Source organism: Lissotriton helveticus, chromosome 4_1 (assembly GCF_964261635.1).
Source record: "Lissotriton helveticus chromosome 4_1, aLisHel1.1, whole genome shotgun sequence".
Taxonomy (NCBI): Eukaryota; Metazoa; Chordata; class Amphibia; order Caudata; family Salamandridae; genus Lissotriton; species Lissotriton helveticus.
The window spans coordinates 2,022,229,388-2,022,256,737 of NC_136063.1; the positions used below are offsets into that span (position 1 = coordinate 2,022,229,388).

At 46.2% G+C, this 27,350-nt stretch overlaps 1 protein-coding gene across 8 annotated transcripts in view; it reads left to right on the top strand.

The window, feature by feature from the left end:
- The window catches only part of MTMR1 (myotubularin related protein 1), a 492,625-nt gene extending 482,528 nt beyond the window's left edge, over positions 1 to 10,097 (top strand). For all 8 annotated transcript variants that reach the window (XM_078688654.1, XM_078688651.1, XM_078688648.1 and 5 more), the window contains one exon: positions 8,362 to 10,097. In XM_078688654.1, coding sequence (XP_078544780.1) covers positions 8,362 to 8,526 — 165 coding nt within the window. In that variant the 3' untranslated portion in view covers positions 8,527 to 10,097. The remainder of the gene's footprint in view (positions 1 to 8,361) is intronic.
- Positions 10,098 to 27,350: the final 17,253 nt, after the last annotated feature.

The following is a 27,350-nucleotide window of genomic DNA, read 5'->3' on the forward strand; positions in this document are numbered from 1 at the left end:
AACCACGGCTGGGATGAGGGGCTACTATAGTTTACACGCACACTACACTCTTCGTGCCTTGCTGGCCGGCAGCTATGCGTTCTTGACCCTTTTGGTTAAACGGCTGATATCTGTTGATTGACCGCTGGCTGCCGCTGCCCATATTACTTGTTCCTGGAAATGTACATGACTGCTATATTATTGTGTGATGATTACCCCACTATATTACATAAGTTCTCCTGTATGATGCTTGTCTGTCCGTGCTCACCATTCGCTCATATGTTAGTGCCTTTATATTATCCAAATGATTATGATATGTACAAGTGTAACCTGTGTGGTTGTTTCTTCTGTGTGATGTACACCAAGGGGAGAAAACTTAATAAATAAAGTTAAAAAAAAACAAAAAACAATATGCTTAGAGAGTTGGCCATTCACAAACTTTTCTAGCAATGTGGATGGCGCAGGCAAAATGTAAATGGGCCTGTAGTTGCCTGGAATGTCAAGATCTGCACTTCGCTTTTTTAAAAGCAGTAAGATTTTCGCCTGCTTCCAGATAGACGGAACTGTAGCTGTGTTCAGGGACTTATTTAGAAGGGCGTTCATAGTAGGATTAATAACGTCCTCATCCAAAGCCAAGAGGAAAAGAGGGCAAAGATCAGTTGGTGAGCCAGATTTAAGATTAACAGTAGCCCTTCTTGAGTCTTTTAGAGAAATCCCATTAAACTCTGTCATCAAACAGGAAACCTCATTAGGGGATTGAGTAGATCTGAGAGCCTCAGCATCCAGTGGCACAGCTGTTATTAGACTATTCTGGATCGCCTGTATTTTGTTGTGAATTAAAAGAGGCCAAATCTTCGCACCATTTGGCAGAGGGAGCCTTAATTCTGTGGCATGCAGCTGGGTCCCAGAATTCTTTTTTATAATCTTAAAGAATGCTCTCAATTTGTCACTTGCCATTTTGATCCTGCCTCCATAGTATTCTTTCTTCGAAAGATTTATCAGTGTCACATTGCTTTTGAGAGCCCTTTTTTACAATGCTTGGGACTCTGCACTGTAATTCCTTCGCCATTCCGTTTCCACCCTCTTATACAGTTTTTTCTTCTTCCTGAGCACCTCACAAAACCAAGGGCCCGAGACCCTGTATTTGCTATGAGCACAACCTGTTACAGGTGCAAATTCTCCATTGTGGTGTGCAGCCAGTTATCCATCTTGACCATGTCAGAGTCTATGGAGCCCCAAAGAATCGGTTTGTTGTTTGCCAAGGCAGGCAGCAAGCTGATTTTCGGGATCTTAGAAAAATGTCTCGTAGAGTAGCATGAATCCTGAGACTGCCCTGTGGTGAGATGAGCCACTTAAATTGGATCCCATACTGACCAGTCCAAGCCAGTGGAGTAGGGTGCAGCATAACTAAACTGAAAGTGGAGAAAACCAAATCAATGGTGTGGCCCCAGAATGAGTGGTGTTGGCAACCCATTGAGGAAGTCCAAAATCTGGGAGTATTTGTTTTTCTCCCTTTTGAAGGTAAGTGGGGCTACTGTCTCCATTATGTTTGTGACTGTTTAGGTCTCACCTATTTTATCCCGTAGGGATTGATAGGCGAGATTATAGTAAGTGGTCCGAAAAGTCCACCTAGCTGCGGATCGCGTACAGTTCATGTGAGCCAGGCGCGTGCACATCATCGTCAGCCACATCACACATCACACACCACCATTTGTCTGTGCCTCGGCATCTGACTACAAAGCTGCCGCTCCCCTGCTCCCCCAATCAACTTCAAAGGAAGCCGCTCCCCGCCCCCCTCCGCGCAATGCCAGAACATCCTTTTAGGGCTGCGACAACCCGCCCCTCCCCCTCCCTCTCTCCCTCTCCCTCTCTCCTCTTCCTCGAACAACTCGCGTTTATTTATTTTGTAATTAATTTATCGCACTCACCCCCAGGGTCTCTCCTCCCTAGTCACTGTTTAAGCACTTCTCTCTCATACTCTCACACATGCGCCCTCGCTCTCTTCCCTTACCAGTCGCTCGTATCTCGTTTTCTTCTCATCCGTTTTTGCATCCTCGCGCTGCCCCACTCTCTAACCTCCAGTTTTTTCTTTCTCTTCTCTTGACCACTCCTTTCAATGTCTCCATTCTTCCCTTCCTGTTTCTCTCTTTCTCGTACTCCCGGTCTCTCACACACACTTTATTCTATTTGTCTTCCCTCTTCCTGTCAACGTTATATGTACAGCGCCCTCCTTTCCCTTCTGCTCTCTTATAACTTGTCAGTTGACTGGACTACAACAATCCTCTCTCGCAATTAAATAGAAGCCTATTTAATAATTCACTCTCTTGCGTGGCATGGGAGGGTTTTTAACATAATGTATAGTAATTAGAGTTTGCCAAGTTTAACCCCGGCGCACAAGCGTTATTTGCCAAAAAGAGGTGCGCGTGGCCCTGAGTGGCAGGAACTCCGATGCACAGTGAGACAGACAGAAAGAAAGAGGTAGACAAACAGACAGGAGGAGCGAGGGCGAGACAGATAACAACACTCCCTATAAACAGTAGATAAAAAAAACATCTCCGTCTGTTGCAGTTCTTGTCTTCCCTGCCCCAACCACCGTTTTCCTTCCTTTTTTATTTGTTTTATTTTTAATAAAGGCATCCCCCAGTTGAGCTACTGCTGTGCCCCGTCTCGCCCCCCGAGTCGCATCTTCCTGCTCTGCCATTCACTTTTCATCTATAATGTATAGTAATTAGAGTTTGCCAAGTTTAACCCCGGCGCACAAGCGTTATTTGCCAAAAAGAGGTGCGCGTGGCCCTGAGTGGCAGGAACTCCGATGCACAGTGAGACAGACAGAAAGAAAGAGGTAGACAAACAGACAGGAGGAGCGAGTGCGAGACAGATAACAACACTCCCTATAAACAGTAGATAAAAAAAACATCTCCGTCTATTGCAGTTCTTGTCTTCCCTGCCCCAACCACCGTTTTCCTTCCTTTTTTATTTGTTTTATTTTTAATAAAGGCATCCCCCAGTTGAGCTACTGCTGTGCCCCGTCTCGCCCCCCGAGTCGCATCTTCCTGCTCTGCCATTCACTTTTCATCTCGTTCTCGCGAATTCTAGTAGTTTCCTTCTGTGCCCCCACCCATACCCCACCCACATCCGCTCCACCTGGCTCCACGCCCGTTTTCTAATCAAAGCCTTATTTCAAATTAATCATCTTCTGGCTCTCCGTGTCGGAGCTCTCTCCATTTCGTCCCCCTCCCACCCCACTCTTACTACCCCCTTGTTATTGCCTTTCTTTGTAATGCGATCCGAACACATAATGCTTCGTTTCATTTGCAACATGCACTGGCGAGCCATGGGCATGCTGCAGCTCCCCATTTATGTAACTGCTGCTTTCAAGCTTGTGAACAGAAGCTGGTCGGTTACAAGTTAAATGATAATTCAACCCCCCACACACACAAACCCACACACAACTGCCCCCACACACACACAACCCCACTCACACACAACCCCACTCATACAACTCCACACACAACCCAACACACACACAACCCCAAACACACATAACCTCACCCCCACACACACACAACCCCCCACACACACAACCCCCCCACACACAACCCCACACACACACACCCCACACACACACACCCCACACACACAACCCCACACACACAACTCCACACACACAACTCCACACACACAACCCCACACACACACAACCCCCCACACACAACCCCACACACACAACCCCCAACAGAGAACCCCACACAACCCCCCCATACACACAGAAACCCCCCACACACAACCCCACCCCCACACACACAATCCGCACACACAATCACGCCCACACACAACCACACACACACACAAACCCACACACACACACAACTCTCCACACACACACACACAACCCCACACACACAACCACACACACAACTCTACACACACAACCCCCCACACACAACCCCCCACACACAACCCCCACACACACAACCCCACTCCCACACACACAACCCCACTCCCACACACACACCCCAGCCCCCACAACCCCCCACACACAACCACACACAACCCCACACACACAAACAACTCCACACACACAACCTCACACACACACAACCCCCCACACACACAACCCCACACACAACCCCCACACACACAACCCCACCCCTACACACACACAAACACACACACACACCCCACCCCACCCCACCCACATCCGCTCCACCTGGCTCCACGCCCGTTTTCTAATCAAAGCCTTATTTCAAATTAATCATCTTCTGGCTCTCCGTGTCGGAGCTCTCTCCATTTCGTCCCCCTCCCACCCCACTCTTACTATCCCCTTGTTATTGCCTTTCTTTGTAATGCGATCCGAACACATAATGCTTCGTTTCATTTGCAACATGCACTGGCGAGCCATGGGCATGCTGCAGCTCCCCATTTATGTAACTGCTGCTTTCAAGCTTGTGAACAGAAGCTGGTCGGTTGCAAGTTAAATGATAATTCAACCCCCCACACACACAAACCCACACACAACTGCCCCCACACACACACAACCCCACTCACACACAACCCCACTCATACAACTCCACACACAACCCCACACAACCCCAAACACACATAACCTCACCCCCACACCCTCACACACACACAACCCCACACAGAACCCCCTACACACACAACCCCACACACACACCCCACACACACAACCTCACACACACAACTCCACACACACAACTCCACACACACAACCCCACACACACACAATCCCACACACACAACCCCCCACAGAGAACCCCCCCCACACACACAGAAACCCCCCACACACAACCCCACCCCCACACACACAATCCGCACACACAATCCCGCCCACACACAACCACACACACACACAAACCCACACACAAACCCACACACACACAACTCTCCACACACACACACACAACCCCACACACACAACCACACACACACCCACACACACAACTCTACACACACAACCCCACACACACAACCCCCCACACACACAACCCCCCACACACACAACCCCCACACACACAACCCCACTCCCACACACACAACCCCACTCCCACACACACACACCCCAGCCCCCACAGCCCCCCACCCACAACCCCCACACACAACCCCACACATACACACAACCCCACACACACACAAACAACTCCACACACACAACCTCACACACACACAACCCCACACACACACAACCCCACACACAACCCCCACACACAACCCCCACACACACAACCCCACCCCTACACACACACATACACCCCACCCCCCACACACACCCCACCCCCACAACCCCACACACACAACCCCACACACACACAACCCTGCCCCCGACACACACAACCACACACATACACACAACCCCACACACACAACCCCACACACACACAACCCCACATACACAACCCCCCCACACACGCAACCCCCACAACCCCACACACAACCCCACACACACAACCCCGCCACCCCCGACACACACAACCACACACACAACCCCACACACACAACCCCCCCCCACACACAACCCCCCCCCCCACACACACCCCACACCCACATGCACAACCCTACACACACACAACCCTACACACACAACCCCCCACACACAACCCCACACACACACACACACACACACAACCCCCACACACACAACCCCCCACACACAACCCCACACACACAACCCCCACACACACAACCCCACACACACAACCCCCCCACACACAACCCCCCACACACACAACCCCCACACACACAACCCCCCACAAACAACCCCCACACACATACAACCCACACACACATACAACCCCCACACACACGCAACCCCCACACACACCCACACCCCCACACACACCCACCCCCCCACACAGACACCACACACACACAACCCCACACACAACCCCCCCACACACACAACTCCACACACACAACCCCACACACAACCCCCCCACACAACTCCCCCCCCACACACACCCCACACACCCCACACACCCCACACACCCACACACCCTTACACACAAACCCCTACACACAAACCCCTACACACCCAACCCCACACACACCTACACACACAACCTCCCACACACACCTACACACACAACCTCCCACACACACAACCTCCCACACACACAACCCCACACACACAACCCCACACACACACAACCCCACACACACACAACCCCACACACACACAACCCCACACACACACAACCCCACACACACAACCCCACACACACAACCCCACACACACACAACCCCACACACACACAACCCCACACACACAACCCCCCACACACAACCCCCCACACACACAACCCCCCACACACACAACCCCCCACACACACAACCCCCCACACACACAACCCCCCACACACACAACCCCCCACACACACAACCCCCCACACACACAACCACACACATACAACCACACACACACAACCACACACACACAACCACAGGCACACAACCAGAAGCACACACACAACCACACACACAACCCACAGCCCCAAACACAACACACAACCACACACACAACCCCAAACACAACACACCCACAGCTCCACACCCTAACACCCACAGCCCCACACACAACCACAACCACACACACAACCACACACATAACCACAACCACACACACAACCAGACACACAACCACACACAACACACAACCACACACTCAACCATCTATCTATCTATCTATCTATCTATCTATCGCACTCACTCTATCAATCGCCCTCACTCTATCTGTCTATCTATCGCACTCACTCTATCGCCATCACTCTATCTATCTATTGCACTCACTGTATCTATCGCACTCACTCTATCAATCTATCTATCTATCTATGTATCTATCGCCCTCACTATCTATTGCCCTCACTCTATCACCCTCACTCTATCTATCTATTGTCCTCACTCTATCTATCTATCGCCCTCACTCAATCCATCTATTTCCCTCACTCTATCTATTGCCCTCACTCTATTGCCCTCGCTCTATCTATCGCCCTCACTCTGTCTATCACCCTCACACTATCTATCTATCCTTCCATCCATCCATCAATCTATCCATCTATCCATCTATCTATCGCCCTCACTCTATCTATCTATCGCACTCACTCTATCGCTATCACTCAATCTATCTATCTATCTAATTATCGATCGCCCTCACTCTATCGCTATCACTCAATCTATCTATCTATCTATCGATCGCCCTCACTCTATCTATCTATCGATCGCCCTCACTCTATCTCCCTCCCTCACTCTATCTCCCTCCCTCACTCTATCTATCGCCCTCCCTCTATCTATCGCCCTCCCTCTATCTATCGCCCTCCCTCTATCTATCGCCCTCCCTCTCTCTATCTATCGCCCTCACTCTATCTATCGCATCACCACAGCATCACTCAGCACCACCGCAACATCACTATGCGCTACCACAGCATCACTGAACGCCACAGCATCACTCGTCGCCACCACATCACTCAGCGCCACCACAGCATCAATCTGTGCAACCATTCAACAACAGCTAGTTCAAATATGTTCTCTCAATGTTTCAAGCTTTATTACAAATGTCACAAAAAGATGTTAATATTTCACTTCTGTTCTTGGATTTTCGTCACAATAAAATACACTGAACATAATCTTCACAAAAGTCATTTTACAAATGTTTAAGCTATTGCCATTATAAATTACAATAACTTTCATTTAAGTATTAATTATTTTAAAAAAATGTAAAGCCATTGTTATTTGTAATATCAATACATCTAAGTAACGTAAATACAACACATATTGCAGTACAAATGCTATAGGTGTCACATTTGGGAAAGTTAAAACTATTGGCATTGTTAATGACAAATCTATTAATTTCGCTATTTTCAAAACCAACACATTAATAAAACAATTGTTATTTACATTACCAATAGCTCAAACTTGTCTAATGCGAGACCTATTGCATTGCAAATGCTTGTTTTGGTTGTAGAGCTCCAGCAAAGTACATTGGAAAGATTATATTTTTGCAATGTTCTTCGGGGTTGACTATTGTAAATTTAGTTTAGATATTCCCACGCAAAGTGATCGTGAAGATAATTAGAAATGATTTCACTGTGATTTGAAAGCGAAGTTATTTGTGAAGTAGCAGTGTATCACCTTAGGACACAGAGTTCAACAGTGTGTGAAAATATTTAACCAAGGTTGTGCTATAAAATGAATTTTCACTCTGTCAGTCAACTATTATTTCCAGCACCATAATGCCATACTTGTTGATCACCTGCTTATTTGAGTTTTCACATAGTTTATTGTTATAAATGTGTTAAAACGCACTTACTCTTTTTCCAGCACACACTAGTTGTCTTTCAACATGTTTCGCTTTTCTTTTACATCTAGATGCCAATTCATCAGAATCTCAAAGACCTGCTTATTATTAGAGCTGAACTTCAGAAGAAGGTTGAGGAATTACAACGTGAAACAACTACAAGATCCATTTCATCTTCTTCTGATCGGGGTTCGTCGCCATCCCACTCTGCTACTCCAGTTCACACATCTGTCTAATAATGTCTACCCAGTTTTGTTTGAAAAGACCAGAATACTGAAAGATGTTTATGAAAGGAACAGTGATAAAAATGTCCTTCCTTTCAAATAATTGATGTATTTTAAATGCCTTATGTGATTGTCTTTTGACAATATTATGTTGCAGTGCTCTGTGCAAATGTATAACATTCGTCCTTTTAGAGGCCTGCAACCAGGGAGCAAGTCTTAACTAGGTACACACTTTGTATATGTTGTGTTTTTGTCTATGAATTGAATTCATAGGCGCTTGTACAGAAACTTGTACAGCTGGGTCAGACAGAAAAGTAAATGAAAAGGGGAGGTGGGACGGGAGTGTAAAGGAGTTTTGAAATGGTCGGGAATTTCAATACAATTGCCATTTTTGTTACTTTTTTATGTATTACTTTTTTTTGCAGACATTCTGAAAACTATGGGTGGTGCTCATTGAATACAGTGTGAGCTTGAGCTCCACTAGCTCAAATGTAAGTTAGGCCTATGTATGCCTAAATCCCTTGGTCATTAGCAGTGGTCTATATGCAGGCCTGTTCCGAAGGAAATAAGGGAATGTGATCTGGATGGTTCTAGCCAGCCCTGTGACCATCACTATTCTTTAAATCAATAAGTGTCCTTCTTTAACACTGACGCGCACATCTAGTTATTTACATGCCCCCAGGAAACAAAGTCTGAAATGCATTTTGTAAAATGTTGCACTGAAGAAGGGATGTCGGCAAGTTACATAAGGAATTAATTCATGCACATCTTCGTTAATTATATCTACTATATTTTACTTCGCTACATTTTCACTTTAAATTTGTTCCACGCTCAGTGTTCTGTTAGTTGTCACTCTTACTGCATTTAACCATGTTGAATTTGGGGAACAAAACAACACCATGCTTTCCTTAAAATGGTGCATTTACAATAGATTTAATTTATAACATGGTTTTTACTAAAATGAGGAAGGACTTTGATTCTAGTAAGGAAGTAGGGATTTTATTTAGTGTTTGATTTCAGTTAAAACGTTTGCATACATAACTGTATTATTTTTTTATTCTCCTCTTCCTTTACACAGACTGAGTTGGATTGAGGTGGGACGATGAGTCTATTTTTTTGTAGTTCCAGAAAACATTTTCACGAAAATAGTTGCATATGATAAAAGATGGATTTTGCCAGGTATTAATAATTTATGCATAAAACAAAATGTATATTATATGCAAACAGTGTATCATTGACGCCTTTTTGACATTGACAAACAAAAGGAGAACCATTTCCTATTGGCAGCTCACAGTGTATAGTGTGTTTTGTACTAGAGCATGTGTTGTAATTACGTAATTCGTGGTATGTTCATTAATAGATGTATACTGACTGAACTACTGCTCATAAGTATATATATTTTGTTGTCATTTGTGAAGTATGAATTCAAGCTTTGACTTTTATCATTCCATTATCTTCAGAAATATTTTGATTGCATTTCTTACTTGACATTTTAAATATATTGTTGTCTTTCCTTGATATGGTATACAGAAAACTGTGGTATATTGATTTATTTTTGTAAATTAAACCTTATGAAGTGATGATTTCTGTTTTAATTTTTTTTTCTTGAATAGTCCAGTACCCGCTGCATCCTGTCTAATCTGCAGTGAATATTTATTTAAAAAAAAAATCATATGAGAATTATCATTGACGCTCACCATTGTACAAGCTGAAAAGGTACACCAAGAAGTATTAGCTTAGTGACTGTGGTTCAATGACAGTAGATTTATTGTTGTCAAAGTTCATCCTGTTCATTCCTGCTCAAAGCCATCTCGATTCAGGAACAACTACCACCACCTACCTCTACTTTAAGTAGTGAGTTAATATTTTAATTAGGTTTATATGAAACTAACGCTGGATGCTGAGATAAATATTTTTACTTTATGTTATAATCCAATAATCCAGGAGGCAGGAACTTGGGTTAAAGGTAGTTTATTTGAGTATAACTACACAGCTCATCATCTGCCAGCATCTTCTAGTGTAACAGTCTCTTAGTCTTAAAGCATAACATTCTACCTTGCATTGGAATTACATTACATCATAAACTAGATGCTGGCATGACTAGTATCTTAAAGAAACACAGTACTATTTAATAAGAAGTAGAATACAACATACCTCCCTTTCCTCTAAAGGAAAGAAAAGTATAAAAGATAAAAACGTTAAGAAAACTTAGTATGAAAACAACTGGATATTACTCACGAAATCTGTAAGGTAAGTTGATAGATCTAGAACTTTTTCTACTGGGTAGATTCGTACTGTTGGTAAGTATGTCACTTTGTTGTTGAGGAGCTACAGTAATTTCTTTAGTTTTAGCTTTCACAACTTTCGTAATATTCCACCAACATCCTCCTTCAACTTTAACGGCATTACCACTTATTCTCACAATTTTGATAGGTTGACTGTACTTGCTTCTCCCTTTCTTTACATGTGTAGAGTTTTTTATTTTTATAAAATCCCCCACACACAATGTGACCATTTTTGTTCTTTTTTTTTTGATCAAACCAACATTTCTCTTTGTCTTGAGCTACCATAGAATTTGACTTGACTGTTTCTAAGACAGACTCAAGATTAACAATAGAAGAAGACCATTTTGACATCCAGTTAGGTCTAAAGCTGGTATTGGCTTTTCTCCCTCTTAAAACTTCAAAAGGAGAAATCTTTGTGGCAGAGTGTGGTGTTGTTCTGTAAGACCAAATCATACTTTCTAAAGAAACAAGGATATCATGCTTCGTCTCCACAGCCCACTTGACACATTCTCCCACAACTCGGTTCATTCTCTCAACGAGGCCATTCGTTTGTGGATAGTAAAGTGAGCTCTTGAAGTGCTTAATCCCACTTGACTTGAGAAATGACTGAAACTCTAAACTAACAAATTGAGTCCCATTGTCTGAGACAATCGATTCAGGAAAACCTTCCCTCATGAATACCTCCTTGAGAAATTTAATCACAGTGGTAGCACTAACTTCCCTTACAACTTTAATTTCAGGCCATTTCGATGTGTAATCCATTAAAACTATAATGAACCTCAAACCTAATGGTAAAACATCAAAAGGACCCATAATATCTATGCCTACTTTGACCCAGGGACTGTTGGGACACTCAATAGGAGATAGAGGTGGAACATTAATTTTGAGTGATTTTTCAGATATAGAGCACACTGGACAATTTTCAACATAAGTGCGAATTTCATTGTCCATGCTCGGCTACCAAAAATCTTGTCGCACTCGACGTATTGTAAGGGACATTCCCAAATGTCCCTCATGGGACTCTCTCATGATGATAGGTCTGAGATCATGAGGTGGTATTAATTTGTCACACCTCATTAAAAGACCATCCTCAATGGAAATTTCAGATTCGACTTTCCAATAAGGCTGTAGTACAGAAGATAAGGATTTTTCTTTGGGCCACCCATTTCTGACAAAGTCAAATACTTCCTGCAACACTTTGTCCTTTGTCAACAATTCTCTCCAATTCTCTTCAGACCCCACAGCTAAAACAGGTACATCTATTAAAGCTACAAAACAATCCTCCTTGTCTTCATCATTCAGATCATGAAAATTAGTACCTTCCTTTACACCATCACTCTGAGGAAAACGTGACAAATAATCTGCTCGTGTGTTTTTCCCCCCAGAGATGTGTGTGATGTCAAATTGATATTGGAGTAAGTTTGTAACCATTCTTGTGATTCTGGGCGTGCAACACTTGCTTGGACCAGCTGATAAAATGGAGACTAATGGCTTGTGGTCAGTAATCAAATTAAAACGTTTACCCCAAATATACGGCCGATACTTGTCAATAGCCCACACACACGCTAGTAATTCTTTCTCAATAACGGAATATTGAACTTCAGCACTTCTAAGTACTCTGGAAGCGAAAGCAACAGTAAACTCTCTCTCACCAGAACGTTGTGTAAGAATGGCACCCAAACCCACTTTGCTTGCATCTACAGTGATATAACAAGGTAAGTCCGGATGGTATGGGGTAAGAGCATCACCTTTTTTTAGAATGTCTTTAACTTTGGAAAAAGCATCATCACAGTCGTTGGTCCATGAGAACTTCGTGGAGAGTTTGAGTAGATTACTGATGGGTCTAACAATGGACGCATACCCTGGCACAAATCTCGAATAATATTCTAAGAGTCCCAACAAAGATTTGACTCCTGACCTGTCCTTTGGTATTGGTGCCTTCATAATGGCATCAATTAACCCGTCCCTAGGTTTGATCCCCTCGGAAGACAATAAGTGTCCAAGGTACTCAACTTCACTGCAACTGAATTTGCACTTTTCAGTTTTCAGGACAACACCACTTTCTTTGAATATACCCAAAACTTTTCTTATAATGTTATCATGTGTCATATTATCTTTAGCATGGATTAGAACATCATCTTGGAAAACAAGAACCCCTTCAACATTTCTCAACATGTTTTGCATCACTCGTTGGAAAACAGAGGCTGCGGAGGCTAATCCAAATGGCATCCTCTTGTAACGAAACGTACCTAGTGGTGAAACAAAGGTAGTGAGAGATCGTGAGTCAGGGTGAAGTTCGATCTGATGATACGCGTTGGCTAAATCTAGCTTTGAAAAAACTTTAGCTCCTTTGATATTAGTAAATAGATCAGTAATCTTGGGAAGGGGATGGGAGTCAACCCAGATCTCTTTGTTTAAGGACCTGAGATCTACACAAACTCTGAGTTTTCCATCCCTCTTACGTGCAACTACAAGAGGAGACAACCACAATGAAGATTCTGTGGGTTCAATAATTCCCTTTTCACAAAGTATGGTTATTTCCTTATCAAGGTCTTCCCTAACGCTAAATGGGACACTCCTGAGCTTGTGTTTTATGGGAGTGGCACCATCTTTTATAATTATTTTGTGTTTGAAACCTGTAATTTTACCAAGTTGGTTTCCAAACACAGTAGGGAATTCATTAACCCATCTAGTGTTTTCCTCTTCACAGGATACAAGTAAGACTTGTTCTCTCATTCCTGGACTCAATTGCATACCAAAAAGCCCTTGATGAAACCACCCTAGGATATTTAACCCATCAACCGCTACATACACTTTCCCTCTGATTCTCCTACCCTTGAATTCTAAGTAATCTTCGAAGAATCCTGAGAGAGCTATTTTGCGTTTTTGAAATGAAATGGGTTTTCTATCGGGGGGAAATAAAGTTCTTTGACCCCATTTTTCGCGAAACAAGTCATTGGTGATTATAGTAATTCTGGCACCCGAATCTACTAACAGGTTAAGTTTCTTATCACCCACTAGAATTTCAACAATGGGATCTACACAGGTCGAAGGATCTCCAGTGAGTGGGATCGGTGTTCCATCAGGCTCTATATCATCGGTAACAACAGAGATGGTTTCCGTGTCTGAATCTTCTTCTGATTCCAGAACACATGCTATAGCTTTCTTTTGGAATTTTTTTTAAGCAAACAGTAGCGTAATGTCCTACTTTCTTGCAATAATTGCACGTAGAACTCATGGCAGGACATCTTGAACCTTTGTTGTGAGTGGAAGCCCCACAACGCAAACACATGTTGTTGGGTACAGGCCCATTATCTTTGAATTTAGCAGAAGAACTGTCTTTGAGTTTAGTAATATTGTTAACAGGTTTAAAAGATCTACTTTTGTTCTTTTTTGACCCTCCAACAAAATTAACACAGTCTATAGGCTTGTCTTCTAATTCTTTTAGAGAAACATGAGAGGTTTCAATACTTTTCGCAATCTTGATGGTTTCATCAAGAGTGGGATTGTCCATAGTGAGTAACTTCTGTCTAGTTTGTTTGTCCTTGCAGTGACCAACAAATTGATCACGTATCAATTGCTCAGTGAAATTTTCAAACAAGCAGACAGAAGCTAGTTTCCTAAGAGTGGAAAAGTATGTATCAATATCCTCACAATCAGACTGTTTCCTCATAAAGAACTTATGCCTAAGTACAATCAAGTTAGGTTTCTTATCAAATCTTAACTTAAGTTTCGTGACAGTGGTTTGATATTCATCAGTAACAATTTCATTGTCTACAGGAAGTTCAGGCAAGTGTTTGAATATAGTTCTCCCCTCAAATCCCAATGAGTGTAGTAGAAGACATTTCTTTCGTTCAGGGCGAAACCTTGAAGCTCCAATGGCACCTAGATAGGTTTCGAAAGCATCAAACCAAATATCCCACTTCACAGGAGGATCGCCAGGAGAATCAAGAAATGCAGGAGGAGCATTTATGGATTGTAGAGAGGACATTTTGAACTTACGAGTTGGGTAAGTAAAGTTTGAATAATAATAAAAAAAAAAAAAACTCTTCAGAATAAATAAGGTGTTTTCTTCAAGTTTCCAATTTTTTCACCACTGTGGAGTAGGGGAAACGAAATGACTCAGAAATGTTCCCACTGATATTCAAATGTCTTGTCTTGCAGTATGGAAGGAAATTTTTTTTTTTTATTCTCCTATGATGTCACATTATTGAGGAGAAAGCGTGAGAAAAAACTGTGTTAAAAGCTTCTGGAATTTGTTGTGAATAGAAACAATTGATTGTCAAAAGAAGCAGGGTTCTGAGAGAATGTTCAAAACAAATGACACTCCAGAATAGATTTTGTTGTAGAGGTTCCTTTAGCTGGCAACAGGTTGCTTAGCGACTAGATGAAGAATGTAGATTGAGAATCTAGCAAAGAAATCTTTGAGTCAATTTCTAGTTGCTTGGCAACAGAAAGAACAACATCTTCTCTTCCGTGTGTGACGATTCCGTGTGTGACGATTATTTTCCCTGCGCATGCGCTTTGAAAGTTCAACAGAGGAAGCAAGCGAATGTTCGAGGGAATTTGGATGTAATCAGTGTGAGCGAGTCACCGCTCGAGGGAGCTCCGCTGCGTGCAAGATTGAAATGTCAACAATGGGAGCGATTCAATGCTCGAGTGAGTTGGCGCGTTGGAGAGGACGTTGAGTCAAAAGTAAACAAGTTATTTTTTTTTGATTGATTTTAAGTGACAATACTGCTTTTAGAGGTACGGCTGCACAGCTTTAATGTACTAAACACGCTGGTGGTATTCAGTGCGCGGATGCACGAAGGTATTTAGTGGCCAAATTGGTATTTGAACACACGCAGCAAGGAATGTTTAGGCTGAATAAGCATGCATTAAAGCAGAGTTAAATGTGCTTGTTTAGAGATAGCAGATTTATGAGCGCTTAGCAGTAAATCCTTGAAGAGGTTTTCATTCTCCTTTAGTAATATCAAGCGCTGTGAAGTAGAATGTCATTATTGAAAGCGCTGGTATAATTGAATTAAAGAAAGTTAAAAGTCACTTATCTGTAGTCGATGTTGAGAGGTATTTGAAAGAAGAATGAAGTAATTGGCCTCAGTCTTGGTTGATTGAAGGTTTCTTGAAGAGTTGAAGTTGAAGTTGAAATGGTTGGCAGATGGTTTGATGAAAAAAAATTATATATTTTTTTTTTTGAAGTTGAATGCGTGGGTTCAGCTGTGTAGTGCCGCGTCGCCAAAATTATGTTATAATCTAATAATCCAGGAGGCAGGAACTTGGGTTAAAGGTAGTTTATTTGAGTATAACTACACAGCTCATCATCTGCCAGCATCTTCTAGTGTAACAGTCTCTTAGTCTTAAAGCATAACATTCTACCTTGCATTGGAATTACATTACATCATAAACTAGATGCTGGCATGACTAGTATCTTAAAGAAACACAGTACTATTTAATAAGAAGTAGAATACAACACTATGCTACTAAATGCAGGTACTTGTTACATTTTTTAATGTGTCATCTGCTGAAAAAAGTATGTATTTGAAGGAATTGCTATCCTGTGTACTTCTAGGTTTCACTTTCCATGAAATTTACGGACATGTAACACAGGATACAAAACAATTTATCTTCACTCTTGTTTTGCCTCTTCCCATTGTCTGCAGAGTGAGCCAAAACATCAAATTGTCCAAGAGAGCTAGTCCTAATAGTTCCTGCTCTATCGGTCATGCCTTTTATTGGTTTTCAACAATGAATGCACATGGTGTTGCTTGAAAAACAGCTATTTGCATCCAGGCACCTTTTTATTGAGCTTGGCTACTGAAATTTTGGAACTGGGCTACTCTCACAGCAAGAATACATTAGAATCCTAATCAACAAATGTCTCTGATTACTGTAGAAAATATTTAGTATTCTCTGAAGATGCTACAACCCGATCAGAAATTTAGAAATCGGAGCTCTATTTCTCACCTGTAAAGATTTCTTATATACAATATTCTGTTGACTGTTTAACAGAAAAAGATATGTAGGGGAGGATTGAATTAGCCTTTGTTTTAAGATTTAATTATTTACTTGCATAAGCATAACAATAGAAAGTAATTTTACAAACTTGGTAACATTATTACTTTTTGGCAATTTCTAGATATCTCAGCTACGCATGAAAATCTATTAAAAAAAAAACAACCAGTTACCCGTAATAATGAGTTTGTTGCTAATTCACTTGCTTTGCATTATTCTGTCATCAAATGGCTGTCACCACAAGTGTTTATAAACTTTTTTTCTCGTTGGGTGTCGACCTGGCAGAGTCAGTATAACTCACTAGGACATCCACCTATAAGCTTAATATTCATCCTCACAGGGCATGCATTTTGGATATTTTTATTTATGTATTTACCAGGGAGGAAGAAGGCAAACCAGTGAATCTAGAAGATCTTTAAGCTTCCACGTCAATATAACAGATACGCTTTTGCAGTATAAATCATTTTAGATTCACATGCTGTGAATTGATTGTCTAGCCGTATGTGTTTTTGCAGGAAGTGGCACTCTGTTTGACTTGCTACTGCTTCCTTCATTGTTTTTATCCACACACTAGTATTTAATGAAGGTATGTTTTGATGACCATGTTGTTGCATTACATGTCTTGCGAGGATACATCAGACAGAAAAACTATATTTGCCCCCGTCTTTCTAGTAGGGTGTATCTCACTCCCAAAAAATGTGTTCACTAAATTGTAGGACGTTTGTATTCTTTGAATTACCCATCCGGCAATAAAGCCTTTAGATACGGCTGAACTCAATGCTCGTGGTGCCTCGACTACAAAGAATTTCGTTTTCGTGATGTTCTTTGAATTACTTTATGGCTCTCCTTGCATCTAACTTGTGCATCACTCTCCCAGCTACATAAATTGGCTTTTGAATAAAAGGGTGCTGGTTGTGTTTTCTCATTAACATGAAAAGATGAGACTACCTTATGTACATTTTGCATGAATTCTCATAATCACTGTCTTGTTGTATAATTAAATATGGTGTGACTGCCTGCATTTCAGATCCTTCTTAAAGAGATAATGGCAATTAAGACGGCCATCTTTAGTGTTAAATGTTTTAGAGACGATTTTTGCATTGTTCTAAGGTTAGTCTTGCTAATACTAGATTTCAATTTTAATGTGGTGGTAGAACATGTTGTGCAAAATCTAGCCTATTTATGCATTCCAGGAAGCTTTGGATGATTAGGAGGAAAACGCTTGCAGTTTTTTGCATACTCTTGGTATATGTGGTAATGCCTGTGACTCCTCCCTTAGATCGTAGTGCGCATGGGCATCGACTCCATCTTCAGATTGTTTTTTATACCCATGCGCACTACGATCTAAGGCAGGAGTCATCCAACAGACAAAGACTCTTCCAAGACAACAACAAAGTGTAATCATCCGGGCCCACCACCAGATGGTGATCTAATGCAATAGTGTGTGGTTCTGCAGCCCTACATGCCAAGAACAGATGCATACTGGTAAGTAGCATTTTCCATCCATTCATGTAATTTTATGAAATGTAACTATTTATAGGAAAATAGGCTTAATACTCATAACATTTTTTTATATGCTGTTTCTATAATTGGAAATGTCCCTCTCTTAAATACTTGATTCCTGTTGTCTAGTTACTGGTGCCTACCAGGTAAGGAAGGTATAAGTCATACGTTTGCAAATAAGAGACCAGAGAGGCATATTGTACTGTTGAGCACACTAGTAAAATTCACTGTTTTGTTTCTGAGTTCGATCACTACCCAATGTTATGTGGGACAGAAAAGCACACATTTGTATTACACCAGCACAATGCATGCATCACTTTGGTGAACACTATAGGGTGGTAGTTAGGCGCTAGTTTGTATGAACATAGAGGCAAATACCACATGGTTGTGGGAAACAGTTCAGCATGATTTAAGCGTTATCCCAATAAGCATTTTTGAACTTTAGACATACATCATAGGTGAAGGTATATGGCATATGAAATTGAATAACAGTAAAGTGGTGTTATACTATGACCCTTAATAAAAGTAATTTTTTTATTGTCTTTAGAGCACGCTACCCCTAACAGAATGACAATATGCATGTAACAATGGGGGTCGTGAAGGAATGAAAATAGTACTACCACCAACACTTGTGTTGACCATTCTTAGTATCTGTGTCATGACCCTACAACTGTGGAAGAGACAAATGTTAAATGTCTTTTTTGAGGTTTCAAGGATTATGTGGCACACATGAATGAGTGTTAGAAGTATGTTTGAGAGATTGTAGATGTGATTGGGGTTTTTGAATGATAAATTATATTTCTTATTATGAGAATATGTATAGTGTGAGATGTATTTTTGTTATATTGTAATGTGACATAACAGATGGAAGCACCCTATATCTATATTTGTATAAAGTAACAAAGAAATGCTTATTTTTGATTAAATATATGTTTATGAACCAGTTATTATTATGTGATATATCCTGTGACTGAACAAATACAGGCTAAACAGGAATATCTGAAAGAGACACGTTAGTGATAGATTCCTTACCTTAGAATATCCCCAGGCGTCAGACTGGATCCGGAATTTTTTTGCGTAGCAGTACCCATGCGCGTCGGTAGGCGTCGTCCGCGGCCCCACGTCCGTCGTCAGCGTCGTGGGCGCCGTGATGACGTCGTCGGAGTACTTAGACGCCGCCTCCGCGTGCTGATGTCAGTTCTTCTTTTTTCCGCGCCAGCTAGCGCAGATCTGGAAAAAGTTGTACCCTGGTCACTTTTTGACAAACCTTTTGAGATCCTTTTTGATCCATTTTCGAAGGCTATTCGACTCCGACGGTGCCGGTAGGGATGCCCAGGTTTAAGCCCTGCGCCGACTGCAACCGACTGATGTCGGTTACCGACCACCATCGCCGGTGCCTGCACTGTTTAGGCCTGGACCACGTTGACAAGTCCTGCTCCGACTGCCGGCCCCTGACGTCTAAGGCTAGACAGGAGCGGTCCCGTGAGCGACTCAAGCTTCGGCAGTCCGCCCCGCACCGCTTGAGGTCCCGGTCTGAAAGGAGGTCGAGGGACCGGTCGCGGGGCCGGAGCCACCACTGTTCCGGGAGTCGTCATCGGTCTTCGGGCTCGAAGTCCTCAGGTAAGAGGCACAAGAAGTCGAAGAGGCATCATCGCTCTTCTGACTCCCCCGACGCTCGCGCGATGCGGCCGGGGGTTCGGGCGACACCGCCCACGCGGCTCCGCTGGAGCTGCAGGTGTCGCGGCCTGCTCCACACCCGCCAGTCCCTGGGCAGGACGTGACGCCGGGAGGGATTGCAGACTTCCTCATGGCCATGAGGTCGCTCGCTCCTCTGTCGGGTTCCGCGGCACCTTCGGGGCAAGCGGCTCCGACTGGGTCCCCACGAGGGCCGGGCGCTTCGTCCTCGGCGCCGTCGGCGACTTCGGTCCCGACGCCGCAGGGCCCCTCTGGGTCCGGTTCCGGATCCGGGTCGCCGCCGGTCGACGTCACGACCTCGCCGGCGTCGGCCCCCCGGCGCCGTCCCAGTACGACGTCGTCCCTGCTCATGTCCTCGATTCGGGTCCGGCGCCGGGGCTGCGCCGCTCTTGACGCCGATGGGAGAATTTTATTTCTATGACCCGACCCCATCTTTTGTGCCTGAGTACCAGGCGGTGGGTGATGAGGAGGATTGGGAGGGGTCTGAGGACCCTCTGGCACGTGAGTGTCAGTCTTCTGCGGACTGGACTGGAGAGCTTGGGGAGGCCAGTGGTCTGGACACTTCGCCCAACACTTGTTTTGTCTCCCCTCCTAGCGTGGCTACGGAGGAGGGGGCTGCTTATAGCGTGGTGCTGATGAGGGCGGCCAAGGCCCTGGGCCTTGAGCTCCCCGTCGCGGCCGTGAGGACTAACCTCCTCACTGAGGTCCTTAAACCGCAGTCAAGCTCGGCCGAGCCTCTGCTGCCGTTTAATGAAGCCTTGTCAGACGTTCTTTTGGGCACTTGGTCCAGGCCCGCTACAGGACAGCCTGTGGATAGGAACGTGGCCAGACGCCACCACCCGGCTCCGGGTGACCCTTGTTTTCTGTCTACCCACCCCACACTTGAGAGCCTGGTTATCCAGGCCTCCAATTCCCAGACCGCATTCCCGTCGTCTCCCCCCGACTGGGAATCCAAGATGTACGAGACTTACGGAAAAAAGGTATTCTCCTCCCTGAGTTTGGGATTGCGGTCAGTCAATACCGCGTGCCTCTTGGGCCGCTATACCCACTCTCTGTGGGGCACGGTCGCGGCCGTGCTGCCAGAATGCCCGATGGAGGTACGGGCTAAACTTGGTCAGGCCCTTGTGGAAGGCCGAGATGCGGCACAGTATTCCATCCGGTGTGGGCTGGACACTACCGACTCTCTAGGCAGAGTGATGGCAACAACTGTGGCGATACGTCGTCACGCCTGGTTGAGGTCCGCCAATTTCTCAGCCGATGTCCAAAACACACTTATGGACATGCTGTTCGATGGCCGTCGCCTCTTTGGTGACAAGGCAGACCATGCGCTTGAGCGCTTTAAGGACTCCAGGGCTACGGCCAAGTCCTTGGGCCTCTCGGCCCCGCGCCAGCAAACGGCTGCCTTTCGCCCCTTTCGTGGCCAAGGAAGGGGCGCCCCCACACGTTCTGCCAGCCACGTGCCGCAGACTACCATCCAGCGTGGTGGCGGACGTGGAAACCGCCGTGGCGGCGGTCGGGGACAACGGCGAGGCCAGTCCACACCTGCCCCTGCAGCATCCGCCTCAAAACCCTCCTAGTCCGTGCTTTCAGGTCCATGTGACGCCAGTGGGGGGGAGGGTTCGCCATCCCCATCTCCACTGGCGCACTGTCACATCGGACAGGTGGGTGCTGCAAATCGTCCAAAGAGGCTACTCCCTCCCCTTCGAGGCGACCCCTCCAGCCATGCCACAGCAGTACCACCGCGTGTCGGGGGATCACTTCCAACTTCTGCAAGAGGAAGTTATGGCCCTCTTGGGCAAGGGGGCCATCGAGCGCGTTCCTGGGCCAGAAGTAGGGTGTGGTTGTTACTCCCACTACTTTCTGGTACCCAAGAAGGGCAAAGGGGGCCTACGCCCTATCTTGGACCTACGGAACGTCAACGGCTTCCTCCGGAAGGAGAAGTTAAAGATGCTGACGTTGGCTCAGGTTTTAGCTGCCCTAGACCCTGGAGACTGGATGGTAGCGTTGGACTTGCAGGACACTTATTTTCACATCCCCGTCCTGCCGGCCCACCGGCGTTACCTGCGGTTCACGGTAGGCCACGAGCATTTTCAGTTTACCGTGCTCCCCTTCGGCCTTCCCAGCGCCCCACGGGTGTTCACGAAAGTGATGGCGGTGGTCGCAGCTCATCTGCGCAGGCTAGAGGTGTCAGTCTTCCCCTACCTCGACGACGTTGTGGAAGGCAGGCTCGCCCCAGACAGTCGTCCGCCACCTCCAGTCTACGGCCGCCTCCTGCAGCTGCTGGGGTTTTCCATCAAAGTCACACCTGTGTCCCTCTCAAAAGCTCCTCTTCATCGGAGCGGTTCTGGACTCGGCGCGGTTTTGGTTTTATCCTCCCGAACAGCGGGTTCGGGATATTCAGGCTCTGATTCTGATCTTTCAGCCTTTATCCCGAGTCTCGGTCAGGTTGACGCTGCGGCTTCTTGGGGCTGATGGCCTCCTGCATCCTTCTGGTGCATCACGCCTGGTGGCGGATGCGGGCTCTGCAGTGGGACCTGAAGTTTCAGTGGGCCCAGCATCAGGGAAACTTGTCTGACCATGTCTTGATCTCGGAGGGCACTGCAAGACAGTTGCAGTGGTGGCTCACGGACCGTGATTGGGTCAGCGGCAGATCCCTCTCCCTATCCCAACCGGAGCACGTAGTTGTGACGGACGCGTCCCTCCAGGGCTGGGGGGGCCACATGTGAGAGGCGGAGATCAGAGGCCTCTGGTCTCCGGCGGAGTCCCAGCTCCACATCAACCTTTTGGAGCTGCGGGCGATCCGGCTTGCACTGAAGGCATTCCTCCCCTCTGTCCGGGGGAGTGTAGTGCAGGTGTTCACGGACAACACCACCGCCATGTGGTACTGCAACAGACAGGGCGGGATGGGGTTGTGGACCCTTTGCCAGAAGGCTCTGCGCCTCTGGCAGAGGCTGGAACATCAGGGCGTGACTCTGGTGGTTCAACACCTGGCAGGTTCTCTGAACGCCAGGGCAGATGAACTCAGCCGTCGGTGCATGATGGATCACGAATGGCGTCTGAACTCGGACGTGGCGCAAGACCTCTTTGAGCAGTGGGGAGAGCCTTGGTTAGATCTATTCGCCACAGAAGAGAACGTGCAATGTCATCAGTTCTGTGCGTTGGAATTTCCCTTGCTCATTGCACCATCAGGATTCAAGCAAGCCGGGCCGACGACGGCTGAAATGCCAGAAACCGGTCCCCGGAAGCTTGTTTCCTTCCCAGTGTAAGAATTGGCTTGGTAGTTTGATTTGCCCCGTTCCCATCATGCACTGGGACAGGAACAGACTAATTTGCATATAGCCAGGTTCTGAACTGGGATGGTGCAGTGAGCTAAAAAACGGTGTTGGATCTAGCCCTGATCTCTTGACTGGGTGAGAGTATTCTGCTTAATTCAGAAACTCTGTCCATCACCACCCCTTGTTGTTAAATATGGAATTTCCAGGGCGGCACTCGCTTGCCGACGTTTTTTGTCGCGAGTGGAGTTGCGGTCTATTGTATGCTTTTCCGCCTATACCACTTCTGTCCAGAGTGCTGAAGAATATCAGGCGCGACCGGGCCCAGGTTATCCTTGTGGCTCCGGACTGGGCACGAAGATATTGGTATCCAGAGCTACTCAGCATGGCTGTCGACCCCCCGATTCGTCTGCCTCTTCAGGAGGACCTTCTGTTGCAGCAGCAGGGGACGGTCCTCCACCCGAACCTGTCCAGTCTCCACCCCCAAGCTTGGAGATTGAGCGGCGACAGTTGAGGCCATTTGACTTGCCTCCTGAAGTCTGTAATGTCATTCTGGCAGCCAGGCGTCCCTCCACAAAGTCGGTATACGCCTGCAGGTGGAACAGATTTGTGGCATGGTGCACAGCAAAGGCTGTAGATCCACTCTCTGCCCCCCTTTCTGAGGTTCTCCTCTTCCTTATTTCTCTTGCCCAGCAGGGCTCTGCTCTGGGCACTATGGGCTTAACAGGTGGTGGCAGCTCCTGTACTCCACTGGGGGCACTGTGACAGCAAGGGGCAGCTTTGATATAATTTGAATTTTTAGCGGATGATACTCGGCGCTTCTGCATGATTTAGATGCAGGCGCCTCATATTTTAGAATTACTTACACAGCGCACTTTGGAGCTTCGTTTTTAAAATTGTATTTGTATTGTATTTCTGCATCTATTACCTTCCAGTGTGGCCTCCCCTGCCCCGGTCCACCGCGGCTCTTCATGCCGATTGTGTGGAGGGTGGGCGCCATCTTGGGGGTAGCCTGAAGGGCGGCTAGACCGGAGTTAGCGGTCCATCTACTCGAGGCTGCTCGCCGTAAAGGGGCAGATTTCATGGGGCTCGCTGTGGGCTTAACAGGTGGTGGCAGCTCCTGTACTCCACTGGGGACACTGTGACATCAAGGGGCAGCTTTGATATAATTTGAATTTTTAGCGGATGATAATCGGCACTTCTGCATGATTTAGATGCAGGCGCCTCATATTTTAGAATTACTTACACAGCGCACTTTGGAGCTTCGTTTTTAAAATTGTATTTGTATTGTATTTGTGCATCTATTACCTTCCTGTGTGGCCTCCCCTGCCCCGGTCCACCGCGGCTCTTCATGCCGATTGTGTGGAGGGTGGGCGCCATCTTGGGGGTAGCCTAAAGGGCGGCTAGACCGGAGTTAGCGGTCCAGCTACTCGAGGCTGCTCGCCATAAAGTGCACGTGTCCTCGGGCGCGCAGCAGACGAGCGCAGCGGGCGCGCCTCTTGCGCGCCGAAGGTGCGCCTAGGGTAAGCCCGTCCGCGGCCGGGAGGGGCCAGGGGCACTTCATTATGCCCATTTCCTCTCCTATCCTCCTGATTATCTCTGCTCCCACCAGGGCCCCTGGCAGCTCCATCCAGCAACCCTGGCTCACATCAATAAAATCGGCTTGGCCCGAGCCAACCCCATGCCCTCTCTCCCGGTCAATTTGCCTTCATCACTTCGTCCCCCCACTATTGAAACAGGTTCCCCACCTCTTCTTGACCCTACGCCCACCATCTCAGCCTTCCTCCTGAACACCAGGTCCGCATTTAAACATCACCTGGAATTGTTTGTCTTTTTAGACACATATAAACCGGATCTTCTGTTTCTTACAGAAACCTGGTTTTGTTCCGACTCTTTGCCCAACGTACTAGCGGCTCTCCCCTCCGCCTACTACGCCCTACGTGCCGATCGGCCTGCGGGGAAGGTGGGAGGGGGGGTTGCCCTGATTATCCGCTCTGGGCTTCACTTCCAATTATTATCATCTCCATCTATCACGGCGGTCGACTGTCTGGTGGTGCGATCTGCTTCCTTTCAAGTCTCTATTACTTGTGTTCTAATGTATCGTCCCCCTCAGCAAATGCCACACTTTCTCCCTGCTATCCAGGAGCTGCTAGCCACCCTAGCAGTAAACAACTCTTCCGTCCTGGTGCTCGGGGATTTTAATTTTTGGCCTTCTGACCCTGCGGAAGGTGCCACATCGAAACAATTTACCGAACTTCTACTTAGTTTAAATTTTTTGTCACATGTCCATACTCCCACCCACACCCAAGGCCATATACTGGACCAAATTTGGTCACTTAATATCCCTGTTCCCGCCCCCATTGTTACGCCCTGCCTCTGGTCTAATCATCACTTGATTTCGTTCTTTCTCGATTTAAGCCTAGTAAAAAGACCTTCCTTTCCTAGGAACACCTGGGCACGTAACTGGAACATAGACGTGCCCTCCCTCTGCTCCTCCCTTTTAGCCTCCTGTCCTGTCCTCGAGGAACTCACTCTGCCATCTCAAGCTAACACCATCAACAAATGGTTGTCTAGTGCCTGTGACCAAGTAGCCCCTCTTAGGCGCGTCAGAATCAGACACGCCAACAGATGGTGTAGCACTGACCTCAAAGAGAAAAAACTCGCAGTGCGCCGTGCAGAACGCGCCTGGTCACGCACTTACTGTCCGACGCTAAAATCTCAATACACCTCTATCCTTAACGAATATAAAAAAGCCATCCTTAATGCCAAGACCAGCTACTTCTCTGGCAAAATTCTCTCGGCCGAAAACCAACCCAGGGAAATCTTTGCCACAGTCCACGAGCTGGCCTCCTCAGATAGAGTTACCCTCAAACCCACCCCCTCCCAATCCCTCTGTGATTCTCTCAATGACTTTTTTATTGAGAAAATTGCGGTTATTAAGGCTAACATATCCCCGCCTTCCTTTGCTTTTTCTGACCCCCATCCACCGGCCAACGTCTCTCAATTAGACCAGATAGTCCCCTTGACGAGGGAAACTTTCCTCTCTTTGCTCTCTCGAGTGAATTCAGGATCCCCCTCTGACGGCTGTCCGGCTCACATTTTGAGAGAGATTTTTTCGGCGTGTCCCCTACCTCCCCTCATCTTCCTTAATGCCATTATCATCCCCATCCTTAAGAAGCCTGGTGCTGACCCATCCTCCCTTACCAACTACCGTCCCATCTCCCTCCTCCCATTTCTGGGTAAAGTCCTTGAGCGCCATGTTACCAAAGTCCTCAGCTCTTTTACTGAGGACAGTGGTCGCCAAGCCCGCCCGCGACACTCTACTGAAAAAGTTGTCATCTCGGTTATGGACACGCTCAGAGAGAGGATGGATGTCAACCAGCCCCAGGCCCTCGTCCTCCTTGACTTGTCCGCCGCCTTCGACACAGTGGACTATACCATTCTTCTCACCCGTGTCGAGGCGGCGGGCACCAGGGGGCCCGCCTTGGCCTGGATCACCTCCTTCCTGAGGGATCGCACACAGGCCGTCCATCTGGCCGATTTCTCTACTCCCTCACGCAAGGTGCAGTGTGGCATCCCCCAGGGCTCCTCCCTCTCCCCTCTCCTGTTCAATTTATATATTTTTCCCCTCATTTTTGCTTTACAGCAGATGGAGGTCACGGTATTCAACTATGCCGATGACCTCCAGCTCAATCTTTCTGACTCCTCACTCTCCATTCACAATTTCCAATCCGTTATGGTCTTTATCAGGGATTGGATGAATTGTAACCACCTCAAACTCAACCCTGATAAAACCGAGCTGGTTCTCACTAGTGACAGCTCCAACCCCTGGACTCCCTTCTTTTGGCCCCCTTCCCTCGGCCCTCCCCCATCACCGTCCCCCTCAGTTAAAACACTAGGGATAACACTTAACCAACACCTTACTCTACACTCCCAGATTAGCACGGTTGTTTCCTCCTGTTTCTTTACCCTACGCACTATTCGAAAGATCTCACGATTTGTTTCCTTTGCAGCTTTGAAACTTATTCCTATGGCCATGGTCCTCTCCCGCCTGGACTATGGCAAG